This window comes from Maylandia zebra, linkage group LG12 (assembly GCF_041146795.1).
Source record: "Maylandia zebra isolate NMK-2024a linkage group LG12, Mzebra_GT3a, whole genome shotgun sequence".
In the NCBI taxonomy this organism is placed as follows: Eukaryota; Metazoa; Chordata; class Actinopteri; order Cichliformes; family Cichlidae; genus Maylandia; species Maylandia zebra.
The window spans coordinates 20082965-20102323 of NC_135178.1; the positions used below are offsets into that span (position 1 = coordinate 20082965).

The following is a 19359-nucleotide window of genomic DNA, read 5'->3' on the forward strand; positions in this document are numbered from 1 at the left end:
ATTTTTATCTTATTGTATATTTTTATTCTATTTTATTCTACTGTATATAGTATATTATTTTATTCTATTCTGTACAGCTGTGTACTGTATTTATTCTTACTGTATTCTAATTTTTGCGTCATAACTTTTGCACTGTCCACTTCCTGCTGTGACAAAACAAATTTCCCACGTGTGGGACTAATAAAGGTTATCTTATCTTATCTTATCTTAAGAACTGGAAACAGGGGCTATAACGCACACAGTCTCACAAAAATCGGACAATACATAGAAGACTGGAAAAACACAGACTTGTCTGGCGAGACTCATCAGAATTTGGCATAAACATGAAAAGAAAAGAGGAATCCATCTTCCTTATGTCAACAGATCAGGGTGTGTAGGTTGTGTAATGGTTTGGGGGAAAACTTTGTTCCCATTAGTAGCAGCTGAGCATCTTTTTAAATCTTTATAAGTTTAAAAAGAATCTTAAATTGGTTTCTTGGTCATGAAAATGAATTTACTGTATGCAAATAGCCTCCGCAGTCATCAGATCTCAATCCAATAGAGCACCTTTGGGATGGGATACAACAGGACATAGGCCTCATGTAATAACAAGAAGAAGAAGAAGAAGAAGAAGAAGAAGAAGAAGAAGAAGAAGAAGAAGAAGAAGACATGGGATATTTTTGCAAGACACTTGGATAATTATTAGCTTAAATCATTCATTTGTTTTGACTAAGTAACTCAACTTGGTGCATAATTTAACACAAAGGTTTCTGTAAGTACCTTATATGTTCTGAATGTAACAAACTACATGTTACTATGCAACTCAATTCTAAATCTTTCACATGCTGTGACTGTGTGGAAGTCAAAGATGTTTTCTAACAACCAAGCAAAGTGTCTGTCATAAAAATATTTTTCTAATTACTAATCTGTTGTTTTCAAAACATGCCATTTCCAAAGCTCCCGAACGTTTACACTTTTAAAAAGGCTCCAAAACTCCCAAACATTGTTTGGTTGTTATGGCTGGCTGCTCTAAATCTTGACTCATCTCTCAAAGATGGCCTAAACAGTAGAAACACTACTTTAATATACATACTGTTGTCTAAAATAGGTTATCTTACTGCTTCTTCCTATTTTCTTTTTAATCAAAAAAAGTTACAATAATCATACTAACAGGGATGGCTTTTGTTTCAGATGAGTTGCCTCTGACAAAAGCTTTTAATGTGATTTGAGCAGATGGCGACATTTGTTTTGGGGGATGCACCCTAATGTGTGTTACAGTATGAAGACATGCAGATGCTCTATCAGAGAAACAACGCACAAGATGTTCAGAGTAAACCAAAGCTGAGTCTGGAGGACTCTAAGAACAATCAGCTGTCCTGGTTTCACAGCTGGAGAAAACTTACTCTGAACTAACCAGGTATAATCCTGGATCAAACTTTAATCAGTGACCATTAGGTACACCACATGTCTAGTCTGCTTCTTGAATCAGATCACCTGTATAATGAACAAGAAAAAGTAGAACTACGTTCAACATACAGCAGAGAAAATACTTGGATTGAGACAGATCAGGATGGTGACCTTAAACTTCTTTGGAATGAGGTGTAAGATGTGAAGATACTGTGAAATGAGAGGGAGGTGTAGCTATGAATGACAGAGAAACAGGAAACTATCTTGAAAAGGATGCAGACAAAAAACATGTCACACTTGATATAAAAAGAAGAAATCCTTGACACAGCTGAATGTAAAACAAACAAACAAACAAACAAAACCCCTTTAAGTAAATTTCCGTTCTTTACCTATAAATCCACATAATTATCATTGAATAGTTCATTTAAAGTTAGTCCTGAGTTCACTGAACTTTAGAGTTAAAGGCAGTGAACTTGTAGATTCTTGTGACTTATCTTACACTGTGAAACCTAAATATTGGCGAGTACTCTAATAACTTCACAGTGTACCTTAATACACATACTGATTTCAGTGAGTAACCAATAGAACCTTGTTCTAATGACCGGAGCTTGACTAATAATTCTGATGTGAATCTAGTGGGAAGTGTAACAGCTTTTTAGATTTTAAGCACTGTTACCTCACAGTGAGTGAAGCTGGGGCATTTCTGTGTGGAGTTTGCATGTTCTCCCCATGTTTGCGTGGGTTCTCTCATAGGTGTGAATGTGAGTGTGAATGGATGCCTATCTCTCTGTGTTAACCCATCCGGCGTTTACTCGGGATAAGGATAATTAGGAAGAGAAAGGCTAGATTGATGGGTTAAACAATAAATATGCAATGCCAGGGGTTCACTCCCTGCTTTCTGTTTATGACTACCAAATAACAACAATGTAATGTACATCATTCAGCACACAGGGGTCTGCACTGCCCCCCTATGGCCTTTAGATTCAACAGCAGCTCTTATACTGAGGTGATCGGTGATTTGGCTGATTTCACGTGTTTCCAGTGAAAAGTGGAGTTTACATGTGGTGGACATTTGCTGCAAAAGAACTACAGATGTGTTAACAGAAGTCAATCAAACACACCCATGCAGAGCTGAATTCACATCCAAACTGCCAAACTCTTTTTTGCTGACATTGACAAATAAAAATGCTACTCTATCTGGTGTTTTTTCAGTCTAATGACTCTAATGATGTTGACAACATCAACTCAGAATGTTTTTGTTTTTATAAGTAACACAGAGCCACAGAAACTACTCAACACACAAAACAGGAAATACTTGCTGGAAACATAAATACTTCATTTAAAAAGAAAACAACATTCACACTCTACAAGAGGAGTGTGTCTTGGCAAAGAAACACTGATGCAATAAGGCATGGTTTATTTGGTCTTCTTGCCTTTGCCCTTTCCTTTGTCCCTTTTGGCCTTTTTGCTTTTGGCCTTGTTCTTTAAGGCCTTGCGAACGCTGTAGCCTCTCCACCAGGCCTGGATCAGAATGGCAGCTTTGGTCTTCAACTCCAGCTCTCTGATCTCCTCCTGTCTCTTCTCTTCAGCCAGCCGCCTCCTCTCCTGGATCTGATTGTACTCCATCTCCAGGGTAGCAAAGGGTTTCTCAAACTTCTTCCGCTCATTGTCCTCCATTTCATAAGCATTTTCATTCACCTCCAGTTTGGCCTAAGAAAGGTGATGGTGGCATTGGGGGTGTGTTGTGTCAAAAGTGGAGAAGAGGGAGATGGCAGTGGATATGGTTGTGGAGTGAAGAAAAAACAGAAAAGTGGTGAAAATATAAGAAATGCTTTGACTGACACTGAGCATCCTTAATTTACTAAGGACATAAAAAGGTAACAATGACCTAAAAGAAAACCCAGGACAACACCTTTATTTCCAGATGTTATACAAGAGTAAATACAACAGTTCTGGATTTTAAAGCATAGAAACTTGGATGTTATTTTATATGCTGTGATAGAGCAGATCATGTATGCCACAGTATCCTTGGGCAAGATTATGAACCTAAGTTGTTTTGAGTGCTCAAGTAGAAACGTTATATATAAGAACCAGCTGATTTACCAATTACAAAGAGCTCATAGAATAAATATAAGTTTTATGTGTAAAATTGAAAATTAAATGTGTAAACACTTTCCTCATTGGATGCTTACTAGGGGTAACCATTGTTTTTCTTTTCTGAACTGAGTGGTTTCAGGCCTGCTTCCTGAACAAACTGACTGGGATTGTTCTCTATACAGGAACCTATTCTAATGGTCATCAAACTACATCTTTATTGATATAACCTTAGGTGTCAAAACTTGTCATTAAGTGTACAGGGCTGTCACGTGTTAATATTGAGCTGGTACTGTACTGTAAATACAGTAAATGTCACAACTTTGCATGGATTAGCCAGGATACTGTGGCATACAGTTTACCCAGTTTATTGTGAGGTGTCACATACTGTGCAACTGTGATAACCTTAACATAATATTTTAGGGACATATTCTGAATATAGTAATGAGTAATAAGTTTGTAGAAAGACCCCATGTTAATATTTTACAGACTATTTCTGGTACTTTGGAGTGGAATGTTTGTACCTGGATTTCTCCTATTTCGTTGTCAAACTTTTGGATTAAGGAGTCAATTTTTCCTTGCATCTTTTCATTTTTCTGCCAAAAAACAAGAACAGTGAACATGAGTTTAATGAAAACCAAATACACTACCACAAGTAAAACATGAAACCTTATTGTTACACTAAACGTACCTCTTGGAGTAATCTCTCAGCCTGTCTGTTCTCAAGCACAACATTTTTGAGCTGAATTTTCAGTTGATCAATTTCCTGCTGTAAACGGTCCTGCTTCAGCTTTGACACCTGAATGTGTGCCTGCACCTGTTTGTCTTCAAAAGGCGACATGTTATCATCTGACACATCACCTTCTTGAGGGCTGCACGCCTGCAGCAAACTTTCCAAGTGTTTGATTGTGTTCTCTTTCTGGGAAATCTGTGATGTCAAAAGCAATGGATAGGAGGTGAGAAGATGGAAAAAATGAAGATTCTGCTTCTCTAGCTGCTAATGAAAAAGCCTTGACACCTTACCTCAGCATCTACTTGCTGTATAGCTTTAGCTACTTCTTCTTCCTCCAGTGAAATATTTTTCTCCAGATCTTTTGCAGAGGATGAAAACTCTTTCTGCTTTGTGATGAGCTGTAGCTCCTCGTCCGGGCTGATCAGAAACTTTTCTACCATGTGGCTATGAAGCACCTTTAATCCTTTAATTAATTTGTACTCCTTTTCCTCTATTTTTATATCTAGTTCCGCCCTCAAGCCAATAATGCCATCTGAATGGGCTCGGCAATAACGGAGAATATCCCTGACAGAGTTCTTGAGATCATTCCCAAGCTGAGCTCTCTCCTTCTCTCCTCCGATCCTGGCATCTCTTATTTGTTCTTCAACGGACTCCTGTTTGAGACTTTTTAGTTTCTCCAGTCTTTCCACTACAATCCGATGTTTTTCAAGTGCCTTGCTCAAGTCCTTGTCAACAATCTCAGACTTACTGTTAAGGTGGAGGAGAGTGGGCAGAGCTGCTGCGGTCTCAATTTTACTGATGCAGTTTTCAAGTGTACTTAAAATAATATGAGCCTCACTAGAGAGGTGCTTGCTCTGTACCAAGCAACCATCTTCTGACTGGCTGTTTGGCACCAATGCAAACCAATCTTCAGACATGTCAACACTCAGTGGCTTCGACTGGGAAAAAAAAAAAAGAAGTCTGGTTTTGTCTACAGTGTCTTAGCTTTTGATAAAGGCAGTGTGTTCTATGAATGAATTTAGCACGAGTTCGTATATTTCACTTTACTCTATATGTCACACTTACTTGTGTTAAATCAGAAAACGAATTTTAATATTAGACAAAGACAACCAGACTAAATAAAAAAAATGCAATTGTTAAATGATGACTTAATTTATTAAGGGACAAAAAAGTATGTAATCATGTGATTAAAACATTTTTGGAAAGCTCAGTTTACTTTCACTAACTTGTCGGATTACTGTCAGACCTGCTGAATCAAGAAATCGCTTAAACAAAACTTGTCTGACAATGTATTTTACACATAAGAGAAGTTACTTTTCTATCTCAGTTTTAGTCTAAAGTCACGGGCTCTTTGTGAAGTACTGTATCGGTTTTATTTTATACCTGGTAAATTAATTTTCTTATTAGCGAGCCAGTTAAGTATCTATAGTACTGTGAGTACTAAACGCTCTAAACTACACATCGTAAATTTAAAAAATGAAAAGGTTGTTCTCGGTTTTTGTTTGCTTGTGGCACATAAGCAGCTTTTACTTTAGTTGTGTAATATACAAAGTTAGCTAAGCTACATACCTGTAGACGTCTCTCAGTAAGTGTATGGGTTTTATTTGTTTTCCTGTTGCTAGGATACCAAATAGCCATTTACCGCTTCAGCATTGGATCATATTACAGATTGCTTATGTTGACAAAATATACACACACATATATATGAATACTTTACCACATTTCAAACAAATTCATACAGGTATTAGCTTTAAATTAATATACTATGATGTGTTAAAATTGCCGACTTTTACTTTGGAAATATGCATGGTCACTTACTTAGCCTGCCGTTAACTGCTGCTAGTGTCGTAAAAGTTTGTTTATCCAGTTCTGCCCATAAGTTGTAGGTATCTCTAGAGTTTTTGCGGCGTCGTTCTTGTACATAATGTTGCTCTCAAAAAGATAAAGCTAGACGTCAATTAGCTGTGAGTGGTTATCCGTTCTATGTGTAATCAAATTAGTTGTGTAGCTGTGCGGAAATGGTGCTGCCGCGATGGACCCAGACGGACAGCTTATTAGCCTGCGTGACAGCGAGACAGTTAAATCGGAGAGAGATATTTGTGACAAGGAAGACACCAAATCTGTAAGCTCCCCAACCCCATGTCTGTGTAGCATACTGTAAAAGGCGCTAGAGCCTGTTTTTGACTATTCTACTATCGATATTTGAACTTGCATATAACACAGGATAGAAACTGTTCGGTTTGTCTGCTAATATCTAACCCTGCCGTCCGTCCTCAACAAGATGTGCAGTTCTACTGCTGTTTGCGGAGAAAACCTTACACTTATTTAGCTGTTAGGTAGCTGTGATTAAGTCTGACAAAAAGGTGGAATTCCAAGCAGGTTGCAGTCTGTTTATCTGCTAGCTAGCATGGAGACTGACGACGATGTGCCTCTCATCTTAACCTGGGACGAAGCAAATAGTGGTCTGCTCAGCGAGGAGCCTGAAAGAGGAGACGAAAGTAAGTCTATACAGTGATATCATCACATACCTCTGTAGTCAAGCAATGCAAACAATGTACATGTACACCAAGGAAAGGAACATGATCGGGGGAAGTGGTTTGGTGTCTCTACTGTAATGCTGTCGCAGTAGACATACAAGTAATACACAGATCCCATTGAGAAAGCACACCCGGCCAAAACTAATGCACTCCTGTGTAACACCTGTGTAATAATCCCCACCTTTAAGAAGGCTGTGGTGTTGGGGGTTCGTTCACCCCCAACATTTTAAATACACTATTAGGGTCAAAATTACAACACACCCAAGTTTCTAAGATTCAATAAGTTAAATCACTACTTCTGTACAGGTTCAGTCTGCTTCTTCTTCTTTTGGCTGCTCACTTCATAGGTCACCACAGCAGATTATCTCCCTCTATCTCACCCTATTCCTACATCCTCCTTTGTCCCGGCAACCCTCTCTTTTTGTCTACACCCTTGAATCTTCTCTGTGCTCTTCCTCCTTTTCACCTGCCTGGCAGCTCCATGTTCAGGATCCTTTGTTAAATACATCCACTATCTCTCCACTGTACCTTGCCCCTTGAAGTTTGTCTCCTAAGCCCACCGCCTGATCTGTCCCTCTGATATACTCATCTCTAATCCTGTCCATTCTGGTGACTCCTAATCAAAACTCTGCCACCTCCAGCTCTGCCTTCTGTTTTTTTGTCACAGCCACTATTTCCAAACTGTACATTGCAGCAGGTCTCACTATCATTTTGTAAACTGTTACGGATTCAAATATTGGGGATGGAGAAAGAGGAAAAACCACAATAACAACACTGGTCCGGCCGGGTTGATTCAAACGATGATTTTAATGATCACACGCGTGGGAGATGGACACCGTACGCAGACAGCATCAGATCTCAAAATGGTGGAGCATTGATCAAACTCTTATAGCCTCTAGTGGCCCCCACCTAATCATAAAAGCCTAAACAATCACATGCTTTCTCTCACACGGCGCCTAAGCTACGACCTTGGCTCCCTGTTTATCTGCTCCTGCTGAGATGGGGCAGAAAACTCCAGTATGTTCTGTTCTCTTCTAATCAGACAAATAAGGCGATGACTTTCTGCGAACAGTATTTCTTATAACTCAGCAGTATGTCCTTCTGTCACAAACCACCCCTGGCACTTGTCTCCAACCACTCCACCTTGCCTGCACTCTCTTCTTCATCTCTCTTGTGCCGCTGTTTATCGCTTTGGATGGTTGACACCAGGTATTTAAACAAATACAGTTCGATCAATACTTTTCTAAAGGTAGTCCAGATAAAATGTCAGCTGAGTATTGAACTCTGATGGTTGTTTTTACTGTACACTACAGTATTCAGAGAGGAGCGTTTGCATAAACTGTTTATTTTATTATAGCTGTTTATAGATGGAGTTAATGTTGTTTTTTTAACTTACCATAATGCACTGGTGCAGTCAGAAGCGCTGTAATGTTGACAGTCAGCTGCATATATGTTGCACATCCAGGCTCTGCTGTTTGAATGGAGAAAACAGATTGTCCACCAGGCTCTGGGATCACGTGTGGGTGGAGCATGTATGAGTATCTGTGCATCTGCTTGACATAGTAATCCTGCTGCCTTTGTTTTCCTCACATATAAGCTACAAAATGACCCATCTGAAAAACTGCTGGCTCAGCTTAGAACTGTGTGCCCCTCAGCCCCTCCCCGGTGCATATGGGTAGCGTGTGTTTGTGTGTGTGTGTGTGTGTGTGTGTGCGTGTGTGTGAGTGAGTATCATTTTCTCTAGCTCTGGCATGAACAGGAAGAGGAGAGGAGTGTTTTTTCTGTCATATATGGGAGTGGTGTACAAGTGGGACAAGTCCTGCTGTTCTTGCCTGCTTGCTGCCAAAGCCTTCTGGAAATAGAGGGAGTATGAACCTGGACTCTATGAAATAAAGCTGCCTCTTATCACTTGAGTGACAAATCACATGCTTGGATAGAAGTGAGGAATTTAGTTTTTATTGCCCATGTTCCGGACCCTTTATTTTTCTGGGACAAGTAGACATGACTGCTGGATCTGTTTATGTGAGCCTGACGTCACTGTGTTATTGACTGGGAGCTTCAAACGTATTATTGTTCTCAAACAAATGCGTGGTCGGAGTGGCACACAGCAGACGATGGGTGTACTTCTGTCAGAGTAACGGGTAGGCTGCCACTGGATTGGAACTTAAGCTTCTCGTTTCAGCTCAGTCTGCTGCTGTCATGGTGGATAGAAAACATCTGTGACCTGCAGCACGTTGGATTCTAAGGAGTCGTGCCCGAAGAGAAAATATGTGATGTACAGTGTGTGGGAAGAGTACCCCAACAGACTTGCGCCAGAGTAAAGTATGCAGCTGCAGAAAGCCGCATGGAGGGACAGCTTTGTTTGAGGAAGAACCTGGGACCAGGCTTGAGTTTGAATACTGACTTTGTCTGGATTTTATCTTGGTCACTTGACTTAATTTATACGATATTATGTTTGTGTTTTAAGCCCTAACATAGGAGTTTCGTGTCTTCCAAAGTTAGTCACTCGCTGTCGTCTGGTATTGCAAAATCAGTTCCTTTTGTGGTTTTTCTGTCTCGTGCCTGCATCCTGTTTGTGGTATGACAGAGGCTTAATAGCAAATGTGATGTGATTGAAAGCACACTTTATTACTGACTGGCAGCACTGGGATCAAGGTTCATGTTGTGCCACAGAGTCAGGAGGAGGTAATTTTTCAGTCTGGCAAAAAATGTAATATCACTCTTCTGTGTGACTTTTGTTCCAAAACAAGCAACTGATTCTCAAAGAACTACAAGTGCAGAACCTCAAGAGCATCTGTGATCATTTTAAAAGGGGTCTGCTCTCCAGAGTCCTTTTGATCTCCGGGATATTTCCGGATCTGTAAGGATTTCATCCGGATCCACTTGTGACTTGGTTTCTGTTGTTTGCATCAGGTCTGTGTGGAATGTCTGGCCATCTGTATCTCCAGATGTGTATTGATGCTGGAACGAGACCAGCATACTGTGACTGGGACACACATGTACACTTGGTCCTTGGAAGTAAGGGATGTTAATACCGTCACACAGCTGATGAATCCAGACTGACAAATGGAGAGTTCGCACACACAGGCAGCTGGTTTCCGTGAAGATCAGTCGCATATCGAGAGCCCTGTAGTGACTTCATCCTTTGCCTTACAGCTAGAACTAGAATGCATTGGTAGGCGGATACCCCTTTGTGTGACTCACATAAATAAGGGGTGTATGAGAACACTCACAATTAAGTCTTGTCTTCCAGATGGAGGAGGCAGTTATGACGTAGTTAACAACGCTGTGATCTCAACACCTGGCCCACAAAACTACAGATCCCAAAATGTGTCCTTGCGACAAAGCTGGGAGATGAACTACCAAGAGGCAGCCATCTACCTGCAGGTATTTACAACCAGAGCATTGCTGCATTTATTAGTGTATGCACTCATTCACATGATCACATTATAGTTTTATTATACCTTCTACACTGTATTAGTTAAAGATAGTTAGACCTTGTCCTCTCCCCGTGAGCTATATTTACATCCTGAAAAGCTGCAGGATGTTATAAATCTATAAACATGCAAAACTGTGCAAAATAAAATACAAAGGCAGTGTTGATGTACATGAAAGGAACTTTTTGCCAAAAATGGGGTTTTTGTCTTGTTGCTGATACAAAAACATAACCTCATAAGGTTTTGTAACTGTATTTTAAAAAGCCACAATTGGTGTAAAAATTCTACCCGACTGATTTTATTGGTTGATTATTGGCAGATTTGTTGATTTATACACAGCGTTTATGCAAAAATCTGACTTTTATAATGGTATCGACACATTCAACAGAATGTAGATTATTGATTTGTAAAACCTTTGAACTGATACGATGGAGATGCCAAGTTGGCCAGTACTGGTCGGTTTGCTTTTAATTTTCTTTTTAGGGAAAGAAGCAATCTTTATTACAAATAAATTCCTGTTTTAAAGTCTCTCTCTTTCTCACTATATGTTTGAATATCCAACCAGTGCAAAATTAATGTCAAAGAACAAACTCATAAACACTGATAAATCAGACAAGAAAGCTGCTGTCAATCAATATTTATCTGTGTGTCTCTTATCAATGTCTGAATGTTTTACTTTCTAAAATTGGCAGTGGCTCCTAGATTTGGTTGGCCTGTTTTAAATCATTGGAAGAGCTGCAAAGTACAAATAACCGTAAGCACACTTGTGCATTTGTATGCCTTTGAGAAGTTCTTTTTACATCGTTGGTCTGAATGTTGAGTTCTGCTCAGTTTAAATTAAGTGCAGAAAAACATTTTCTGTTATGTCTCCCGTGGAAGAAAAAAATTGAAAAACCAATTAAAAAAACAAAACACTCTGGGAATTAAAGCTGTTTAAAAAATTAGAAACGTTCATATCCATCCATCCATCACTTTTGCCAACTTGTATGCACAAATGTGTAACTTTTACATTTTCTGTGTAGGAAGGAGAGAACAATGATAAGTTCTTCACTCACCCTCGAAACCCAAAGGCACTTGCGGCGTACCTGTTTGCGCACAACCACCTGTTCTACATGATGGAGCTGCTGACAGGCCTGCTGCTGCTGATGCTCTCACTGTGCGAGGCTCCTGCTGTACCCTCACTGCGCCTGGATGTCTATGTGAGTGAATCTCTACTCGCTAACATACTAATATGAACTAATAACACAACTTTACCTTACAGTCGCAGGCCACTTTCTAATTTACATCTTGGTAACACTGGGTTGGACCCTTTTCCTCTTCAGAACTGTACTAATTCTGCAGATTCATCAAGGTGCAGGAAAAATTGCTCATAGACATGATAGAATCACACGGTTGCTGCAGATTTGTTGGCTGCACATCCGTGATGAGAATCTCCAGTTCATCCCAAAGGGGCTCTGATTGAAATCTGGTGACTGTGGAGGCCATTTGAGGACAGTGAATTCTCTGTCTCAGTTTGAGATTAGTTTTGTGACATGGTGTGTTGTCCTGCTAGAAGCAGCCATCAGAAGATGGGCACAATGTGGTCATAAAGCCATCCAAATGATTAGCAACAATTTGGTTTGTTTAAAGGATGCTCCGTTGGTACTAAGGGGCCCAAAGTGTGCCTAGAAAATATCTCTCATTACACCACTAGCATCATGAATCATAACCCCAAAACAGGAGGGATCCATGCTTTCATGTTGTGTACACCAGTTCTACCAGCAGGTTCCCTTGACATGCCTAAACACCATGTGATATGTCATGTGATTGGCTCATTAAAGACTTGTGTTGATGTGCAGTTTAATAGGTGTACCTAACAAAATGACTAATGAGTGGCTAGTTTCCTTTATAACTTGTGTATTTGATGTCATTCAGGTCCACGCCACGCTGGAGCTGCTGGCTTTGGTTATGGTGGCATTTGAGCTATGCATGAAACTCCGCTGGTTAGGCTTCCACACCTTCATACGGCACAAGAGGACAATGGTTAAGGTAACTGTTACATGTTAATAATTTCATAATTATTGTGCGTGTGTGTGTGTGGCAGTCGGGTTGCTGTTACATTGTGTGGATCTCAGTTACGGTCAGAGGTCATGTTTTCTAAAAAACCTCGTGAATATGATAACTCAAAAAGAAAGTCAACTGGGTTTTTCAAATTCATACCATAGTTGTATCTACTAATAATCTCAGATGACTTCAAATGAGGGAATGTACAAAAAAATGGGAAAACAGAGGGACAGATATGTTTGCTTCTGGGGAAAAGACACACACACACGCACACACACACACACACACACACACACACACACACACGAACTGAGCACAACAAAAAGCGAGGACCCAAGAGGGAAAAACATTTGCAGCACTTAATTTTTTTTCTATCAGTTACCATCGCGTATAAAACATCGGGACAGGACCACACGCTAATTAACATGTAACACACCACACACACACAAGCATAAATGTGAGCAACGACGTTGACCACTTACGTAGGTGATACAAAGATTCCCAACAGACGTCTAAATTAGGGATTAGTCTGAAGAAAGGCGATTAAACTTTGCTATCTGCAGATCTGATGTTATAGTTTGGGATTCAGCTTTCATTATCCTACACTGTACATGTTGTCTTCTCTCTTTGCACAGACGTGTGTGTTACTGGTACAGTTTGTGGAGGCCATAGTGGTTCTGATCCGACAAACTTCTCACATGCGAGTGACCAGAGCGCTCAGACCAATATTCCTGGTGGACTGTAGATATTGTGGTGCTGTGCGCAGGTAAATAATGACCTACACACTCACACACACACACAGATTCAGTCTGGCCCAAGACATTGCCACAAAATAGACATTACATTTTTGATTGAGCACACATTTGACTTGCATACTGGAAAATACTAGCGGGAACAGAGAGACTAGTCGTCCCCGCCCGGGCTCCAAGCAAAAGTCTTGTCATATGAAAGAAAACGGTGACTCAACTCTGTAGGTTTGTAAAGCCAGACAAAATTAAACAAACTCAGTGAGATTTCAGCTCCATCTATCTTACTAACAAATGTTTCTGAGAAGTTCTTTTGTTTTCTATTGTGGCCACCCACAAGGCAGTTGTCACTGACGAGGTTTCTTTCATCCAATCAGAAACTTGCGTCAGATCTTCCAGTCTCTCCCGCCTTTTATTGACATCCTCCTGCTGCTGCTTTTCTTCATGGTTATATTTGCTATTCTTGGTAAGAGTGCATAAAGAAACACTTTGATTATTTTCTGTCCTCTATTTGTTAAACTTGTTTATTCAAGCAGAGGAAACGCTGTTTTTGTTAATGTTTGTATTTGATTAGCTCTTTGTGTCCTCCAGGCTTCTGTCTCTTCTCCACGAACACCTCTGATCCGGTATGTTGAGTCTTCCATCTCACTTACAAGAGTTTGTTTGAGTTATGTCATTTCAGGGATTTGGGTGGTTCTTCTCTTTGTGCCAGTTTTGTGTCTGGTCATATTTCCTGTCTTGAACCCTATCCTCTCACCACAGTACTTCAACACTATGGAGAACAGCCTTGTCAGCCTGTTTGTGCTGCTGACCACAGCAAAGTAAGCACGGCAATACACGTACTACTGCCGCTTGGTTATCTTTACACATGGGGCATGTAAGCAGTGCTCACCACGTTTAGAGCTTCTCATAAATCCTTTTACCACTTTTGCTTAATCTGCTTCCACAGTTTTTTGGTTTTTTTTGCATCTTATGACTCGGTCTGCATCTGATGACATCTCTCTTTCACTTTTGTAGTTTCCCTGATGTGATGATGCCAGCATACTCCAAGAACCGCTGGTCCTGTGTTTTCTTCATTGTATACCTCTCTATCGAGCTCTACTTTATCATGAACCTGGTAGAAGAAGCTTGTTTTTTTTCACAATTTCTGAGATGTCTTTGAGTCCTATTGAAAATACACACGGCTTGAAGTTTTCCCAGTTACTCATCATCGCCGTCTGTGCCCCCCTCTCCAGCTCCTGGCGGTCGTGTTTGATACATTTAATGATGTTGAGAAAATGAAGTTTAAATCTCTCTTGCTTCACAAACGCTCTGCTATCGACCATGCCTTTCAGCTGTTAGTTAGCCGTCAGGTAGGCCTGTTTTTTTTGTTTTTTTTATTATTATTATTATTATTTGTAACATGTCTTTCCTTTTTCTTTAACACTGTCAGGTGTTTTCTTAAGCTTTTCTTATGTTTCTCTGTGTTACACAGAGACCGATGGGTGTGTCTCTGAAGCAGTTCGATGGTCTGATGCGTTTTTACAGACCACGCATGTCTGCAAGAGACCGATTCCTCACTTACAAAGCTCTTAACACATCAGGGGCTCCCATGCTCAGGTAACTGTCTCTCTTCCACTTCTCAGAATGAAAATCCTTTTACATTGATTTGCTTTGTCACTGATTTAATGGTGGTGTGTTCTGTTGCAGCCTGCAGGACTTTTATAAGTTCTATGAGGTCACTGGCCTTAAATGGAAGGTAATTAGCCTGACATTTCTGCTGTGTAGCTGCTCTATTTTTGTGCTCCTCTGGTTGATTCAAATATACATTTACTGTCAATCTGTGTGTTGTTTAGGCACGTCGCAGTGGAGAACACTGGTTTGATGATCTTCCACACACAGCCTTCCTCATTTTCAAAGGAAAGTTCTCTTTCTCTCTTTTCTTCTGTTGTCAGGCAAAATAAGATTGGCTCTTGATCCCTTATTGTGGATACTTTCCTCTCCAATTTATTAGGTATCCATTTGCTTGTGAAGTCAAAGGCCTTTCAGTATACTATGTGTAAGTGTAATCATTGATCTTCTCCCAGCTGCTATCAGTGATACTGATCAAAGTCTCTTATCAAAGTTTTTTTGTGACTGTAGATGTGGTGGTGGCCATCAACGGTGTTTGGATCCTTGTGGAGACGTACCAGCTGAATAGTAAGATCTTTAACCGTAATCTGCAGTACTGTGCAAAAGTCACGAACCCCTCATATCTTGATATTTTGCCTTAAAGGAGCCAGACTTTCTTGTCATTTTAAATTGGTTTTGAGCAATAGTTCTCCATTCTTTCTGGAGGTCTTTAAAAGTTTTTCTTTCGACATTGGCTGCTTTTTTACTTAGGCCAGTCCTCATCCCTGACTGTTTTCAGTGGAATGTTTTTGTTGTTTGATAAACCGCTTAACTCTGACCTATGACTCATTCAATGATAAAAAAGGCCCCTAACTCAAGGGATGAACCAGTGTTGTGTCTACACATAAAAGACAACTAAGCAGAAAAATAATAATTATTAATATTCTATCTTTAGGCATATTATTACTAGCACCCTGATGTAGAAAGGGATAACTTGTTTCCATTTCTATAGTTGAATCTATGAAAAACAGCACAAATGAACAACATCTGAAAGTCATGTCCTTAAGAAATTGAAAGAAATTCAGCAAAGACCTGATGCAGGACCCCGAGAGATGCATCTGGCCGTTCAGTCGATCCATCTACTGTTCACTGAAGCCTCATCAGAAAAGGTCTCAGTGGAAGGGTGGCTGTCAAGAAGCCATTCTTGAGGAAGGGAAATGGGAAGAAAACGCTGAGGTTTGCCAAATTACACAAGAACTGGACTGAATCAGTGGAAAATGTGTCTGATAGATTGAAGAACACAAATTTGACATTTTTGGTCAAATCATTGTCAGTATGTACAGAGGAAGTCAGAAAAGAAGTACAACAGTGAGTGTCTACAGCCATTTGTAAAACATGTTGGAGACTCTCTCATTGTTTGGGGCTCCATTTCAGCCGGTGGTGTTGGGGCTGTTGACAGGATTGTGAATGCAGAAAAGTACTGCCAGATTTGGATTCATCATGCAGTATATTCTGCAAAACGTCTAACTGACAACAGCTTAATTATTTAGCATGACAATGAACTCAAACACATTGGCAATGTGTTTAATCTACCTAGGTAGGTTAGCTTCCCCAGAACCTGGACCTCAACATTATTGAAGCAGTGTGGGATCATCTAGATGGAGAGCAGAACTAAAAGGGAGCCAACATCCAAAGAAGAGCTTTGAATGTCAGTATTCCTGAAGACCTATGCCTATGAGAGTTCAGGCTGTGCTGAAGAATAAAGGTGGTCATACCAAATATTGAATTTCAAGCTCTTTATAATTGTATAAACTCAGTTTTTGCTTTATACACGTATGTTTACATGTGTTCCAGTGAATAACTGCGCTTAATTTCCTGGCAATATATTTAAAAAAATGCCCCAAGACTTTTGCACAGTACTTGCACAGTACTAAGGCATGTGTTCCAATACTCCAGGTGTTTTACCTTCCTCTCCTCTTGCAGGTGGATTTTCCTGGTCCAAATTGGTTCCCTGGAGTTACATTGTTTTTCTGACCAGTAAGTAGGCTGCATGGCACCCTCCCCACCCAAACCCTGCACCCCACATAGAAAGTCCAGATAGTATTAAAATGTCATAAGGTGTCGAGGATTAATTACAGTCGTTTACACTGTGTGTCTGTCCTTCCACTTTCAGTTTATGGTGTAGAAGTGTTATTGAAAATATCAGGTTTGGGGCCAGTTGCCTATTTCAGCTCTGGGTGGAATCTGTGAGTAACACACATTGAAAACACAAATCTGTGCTGCATCCAAAACTCAAACTGTGCACTCTGTTAAACACAAACAATGTCTAAATCAACAGACTCCATTTGAGTGTGGAAATTTTAGGAATCTTTAATAATTAAACGTGACATGTTGTTTTTCAGTAGGCCTACTTATATTTAAAAGAAAATCACAGAAATACCTCTGAGCTGATATGAAACCCTGTTTCTCTGCTTTTGCTGGTAATCCTCATTGTGCTCTTCCGTCCAGGTTTGACTTCTCTGTGACGGTTTTTGCCTTCTTGGGCCTCATTGCTCTTGCCTTCGATAAGGAGCCGTTCTACTTTATTGTAATTCTCAGACCGCTTCAGCTGCTAAGGTATGATTTTCAATCTCCTTTAACGTGACAGCATATATGCACATAATGGCAATAGTAATTAATTTTACATTCAAATTTCTGTGTGTTGCCTTTTGCAGGTTATTTAAGATAAAGCAGAGGTATCGTAATGTTTTAGACACCATGTTTGAGCTCTTCCCCAGGATGGCCAGTCTAGGGTTGACATTAATCATCTTCTACTATTCCTTTGCTATTGTGGGAATGGAGTTCTTTGCAGATGTGGTTTACCCCAACTGCTGCAAGTGAGTAGTCGTGTCATGAGACGCAAATGGAAAAAGTGGGTCTCTCCATTGGCGATTCATTACTTCATTAATTTATTCTTCCTTTTTTCTCTCCCTCTCAGTACGAGCACAGTGGCCGATTCCTACAGACTGATCAACAACACACAAGGCAACAAAACAGTGCTGGAAGAGGGCTACTATTATCTCAATAACTTCAACAACATCCTCAGTAGCTTTGGTAATAATCCCTTTTTCCTTTTTGTCAAAATTCTGTCTTTGTATATTATCTACATCTGTTGTGTGTTCATGTGCGTTATGTTTTCTAGAATTTTAAAAACATTTACTCATTTTTTGTTTATCTCCAGTGACTCTGTTTGAACTGACCGTGGTCAACAACTGGTACATCACTATGGTGAGATTATCTGTGGTTCAAAATCTGTCGCCACTCGGCAGCCTGAGCACAGATCGTCGGGTGTCTGACTGCTTTTTGCTCTTTCACAGGAAGGAGTGACGTCTATGACGAGCCACTGGAGCCGTCTGTACTTCATGACTTTTTATATAGTTACAATGGTGAGTAGGAATGCGAACAGAGGAACAAAACAAAACTCAGAGGTTTTGCATATCTGAGACAAATTGAAGCCTTTTTTTTTTCCTTTTTCAATGTTTCTATCCTGCCCTGAGGAGCCTGTGTAGTCTTACTTTAATGTTGTCCTCTGCATAATCTACTGAAGAATCAGTGTGTGGGAATGTAACCATATTGCATACAATGTTTTGTCTGTGCAGGTGGTGATGACCATTATCGTGGCGTTCATTTTAGATGCATTTGTGTTCCGCATGAACTACAGTCGCAAGAACCGGGAACCGCTAGAAAATCCAGAGGGTGGGTTTGAGTGTGTGTGAGATTGTATGCAGGTTAAGAGTTGTTAGCCAGGATCTAAATTAAATGTGTTTGTACACGCTGTAGATGAGAATGGGATCGTGTTTGAAGTAGAGGTGAGTCGTGATGACGTTCTCGCCGCTCTCGAGCTGTACAAACAGATGTGCCCAGGATCGTCTTCCCTCAGCTCTCTCCAGGGAGTCTTACAGACTATGGACAAAAGTGGGGTAAGAACACACGCAAACAGCAAGAAGTCGTCTTCTTCTGCTCTTTAAGTCCCTCTAATTAATTTTTACTCCTGATTTGTTGTGCGCAGCACTCGTCTTTAGTGTACCTAGGTCGCAGGTCTAGGACGAAGAGCGACCTCAGCATGAAAATGTACGAGGAGGAGATACAGGTAAGAAACTAAAGATGTAATCCTGAATACCATGTCAGGACTTGGACTATCATGATGTGTTGGTCTTTTCTGTGTTGTTTCTTAAGGAGTGGTATGCAGAATATTCGAGGGAAGCCCTGCCTGAACCAGACCAAAGCCTGGAGCGGGATCCAGACAGCCCCATGCCTGACTTGTCTCCCTTCCCAGAGCCTCAGCTCAACTCACAGACTGGACCTCACAGCATCAATTAATGCAAAGTTTGCTAGGGAAACATGCACATTGTCATTCCAACGTTTTCCTTTAAAGGCAAAATCAGGAAGCCTGGACTCCCATATTATGTGTGCATATACTGCTGTTGGCCTTTTGTGCCCTATGGTAAACCATGACGCATCTAAACCTGATGCCTTAGTTTAACGACTCCTCTGATCAGTATTAACACACCCACTGAGTTTTCCAAAGACCGAACTATATAAACACTTAATACTCCTTTTAGCTCAACTGAACAAATGACATTTTCCCTCAACTAATGTCTCAGCAGACTTATAATATTTTACTTTTATATAACTTCTTATTCTGTAATGTATTTGAGTTTATTTGAATAAACTGTTAGAACTTGTCAAACTGTGATGTTCATTGATGTTGCTGGATTATAACACTGCTGGCTGTAAAAATTACCTATTTACTC

At 40.2% G+C, this 19359-nt stretch overlaps 2 protein-coding genes across 6 annotated transcripts; one reads left to right on the forward strand and one right to left on the reverse strand.

Annotated features, from left to right (window-relative positions):
• Positions 1 to 553: 553 nt before the first annotated feature.
• Positions 554 to 6110, reverse strand: drc10 (dynein regulatory complex subunit 10). Of its 2 annotated transcripts, none has more exons than XM_004544519.5 (5): positions 5783 to 6045; positions 4504 to 5151; positions 4172 to 4408; positions 4005 to 4076; positions 554 to 3096 (listed from the first exon to the last, which is right to left on the reverse strand). In XM_004544519.5, the coding sequence occupies exons 1-5, from the start codon at positions 5849 to 5851 to the stop codon at positions 2803 to 2805; spliced, it is 1320 nt and encodes a 439-aa protein (XP_004544576.3). In that variant the 5' UTR covers positions 5852 to 6045; the 3' UTR covers positions 554 to 2802. The 2 variants fall into 2 exon arrangements, with proteins under 2 accessions (XP_004544576.3, XP_076746943.1); XM_076890828.1 differs by having other exon boundaries at positions 555 to 3096; positions 6032 to 6110.
• A 468-nt stretch (positions 6111 to 6578) lies between these two features.
• tpcn1 (two pore segment channel 1) lies at positions 6579 to 19295 on the forward strand. Of its 4 annotated transcripts, none has more exons than XM_076890825.1 (26): positions 6579 to 6711; positions 10004 to 10137; positions 11210 to 11386; positions 12102 to 12215; positions 12866 to 12996; positions 13354 to 13442; positions 13568 to 13602; positions 13739 to 13797; positions 13994 to 14093; positions 14212 to 14328; positions 14451 to 14575; positions 14666 to 14714; positions 14812 to 14873; positions 14968 to 15014; positions 15098 to 15154; positions 16550 to 16603; positions 16740 to 16812; positions 17075 to 17182; positions 17281 to 17442; positions 17544 to 17659; positions 17787 to 17833; positions 17923 to 17991; positions 18205 to 18301; positions 18386 to 18525; positions 18615 to 18695; positions 18782 to 19295. In XM_076890825.1, the coding sequence occupies exons 1-26, from the start codon at positions 6621 to 6623 to the stop codon at positions 18923 to 18925; spliced, it is 2478 nt and encodes an 825-aa protein (XP_076746940.1). In that variant the 5' UTR covers positions 6579 to 6620; the 3' UTR covers positions 18926 to 19295. The 4 variants fall into 4 exon arrangements, with proteins under 4 accessions (XP_076746940.1, XP_076746941.1, XP_076746942.1 ...); XM_076890826.1 differs by lacking the exon at positions 6579 to 6711 and adding an exon at positions 7702 to 7959; XM_076890827.1 differs by lacking the exon at positions 6579 to 6711 and adding an exon at positions 8610 to 8891.
• The last annotated feature ends 64 nt before the right edge of the window (positions 19296 to 19359 follow it).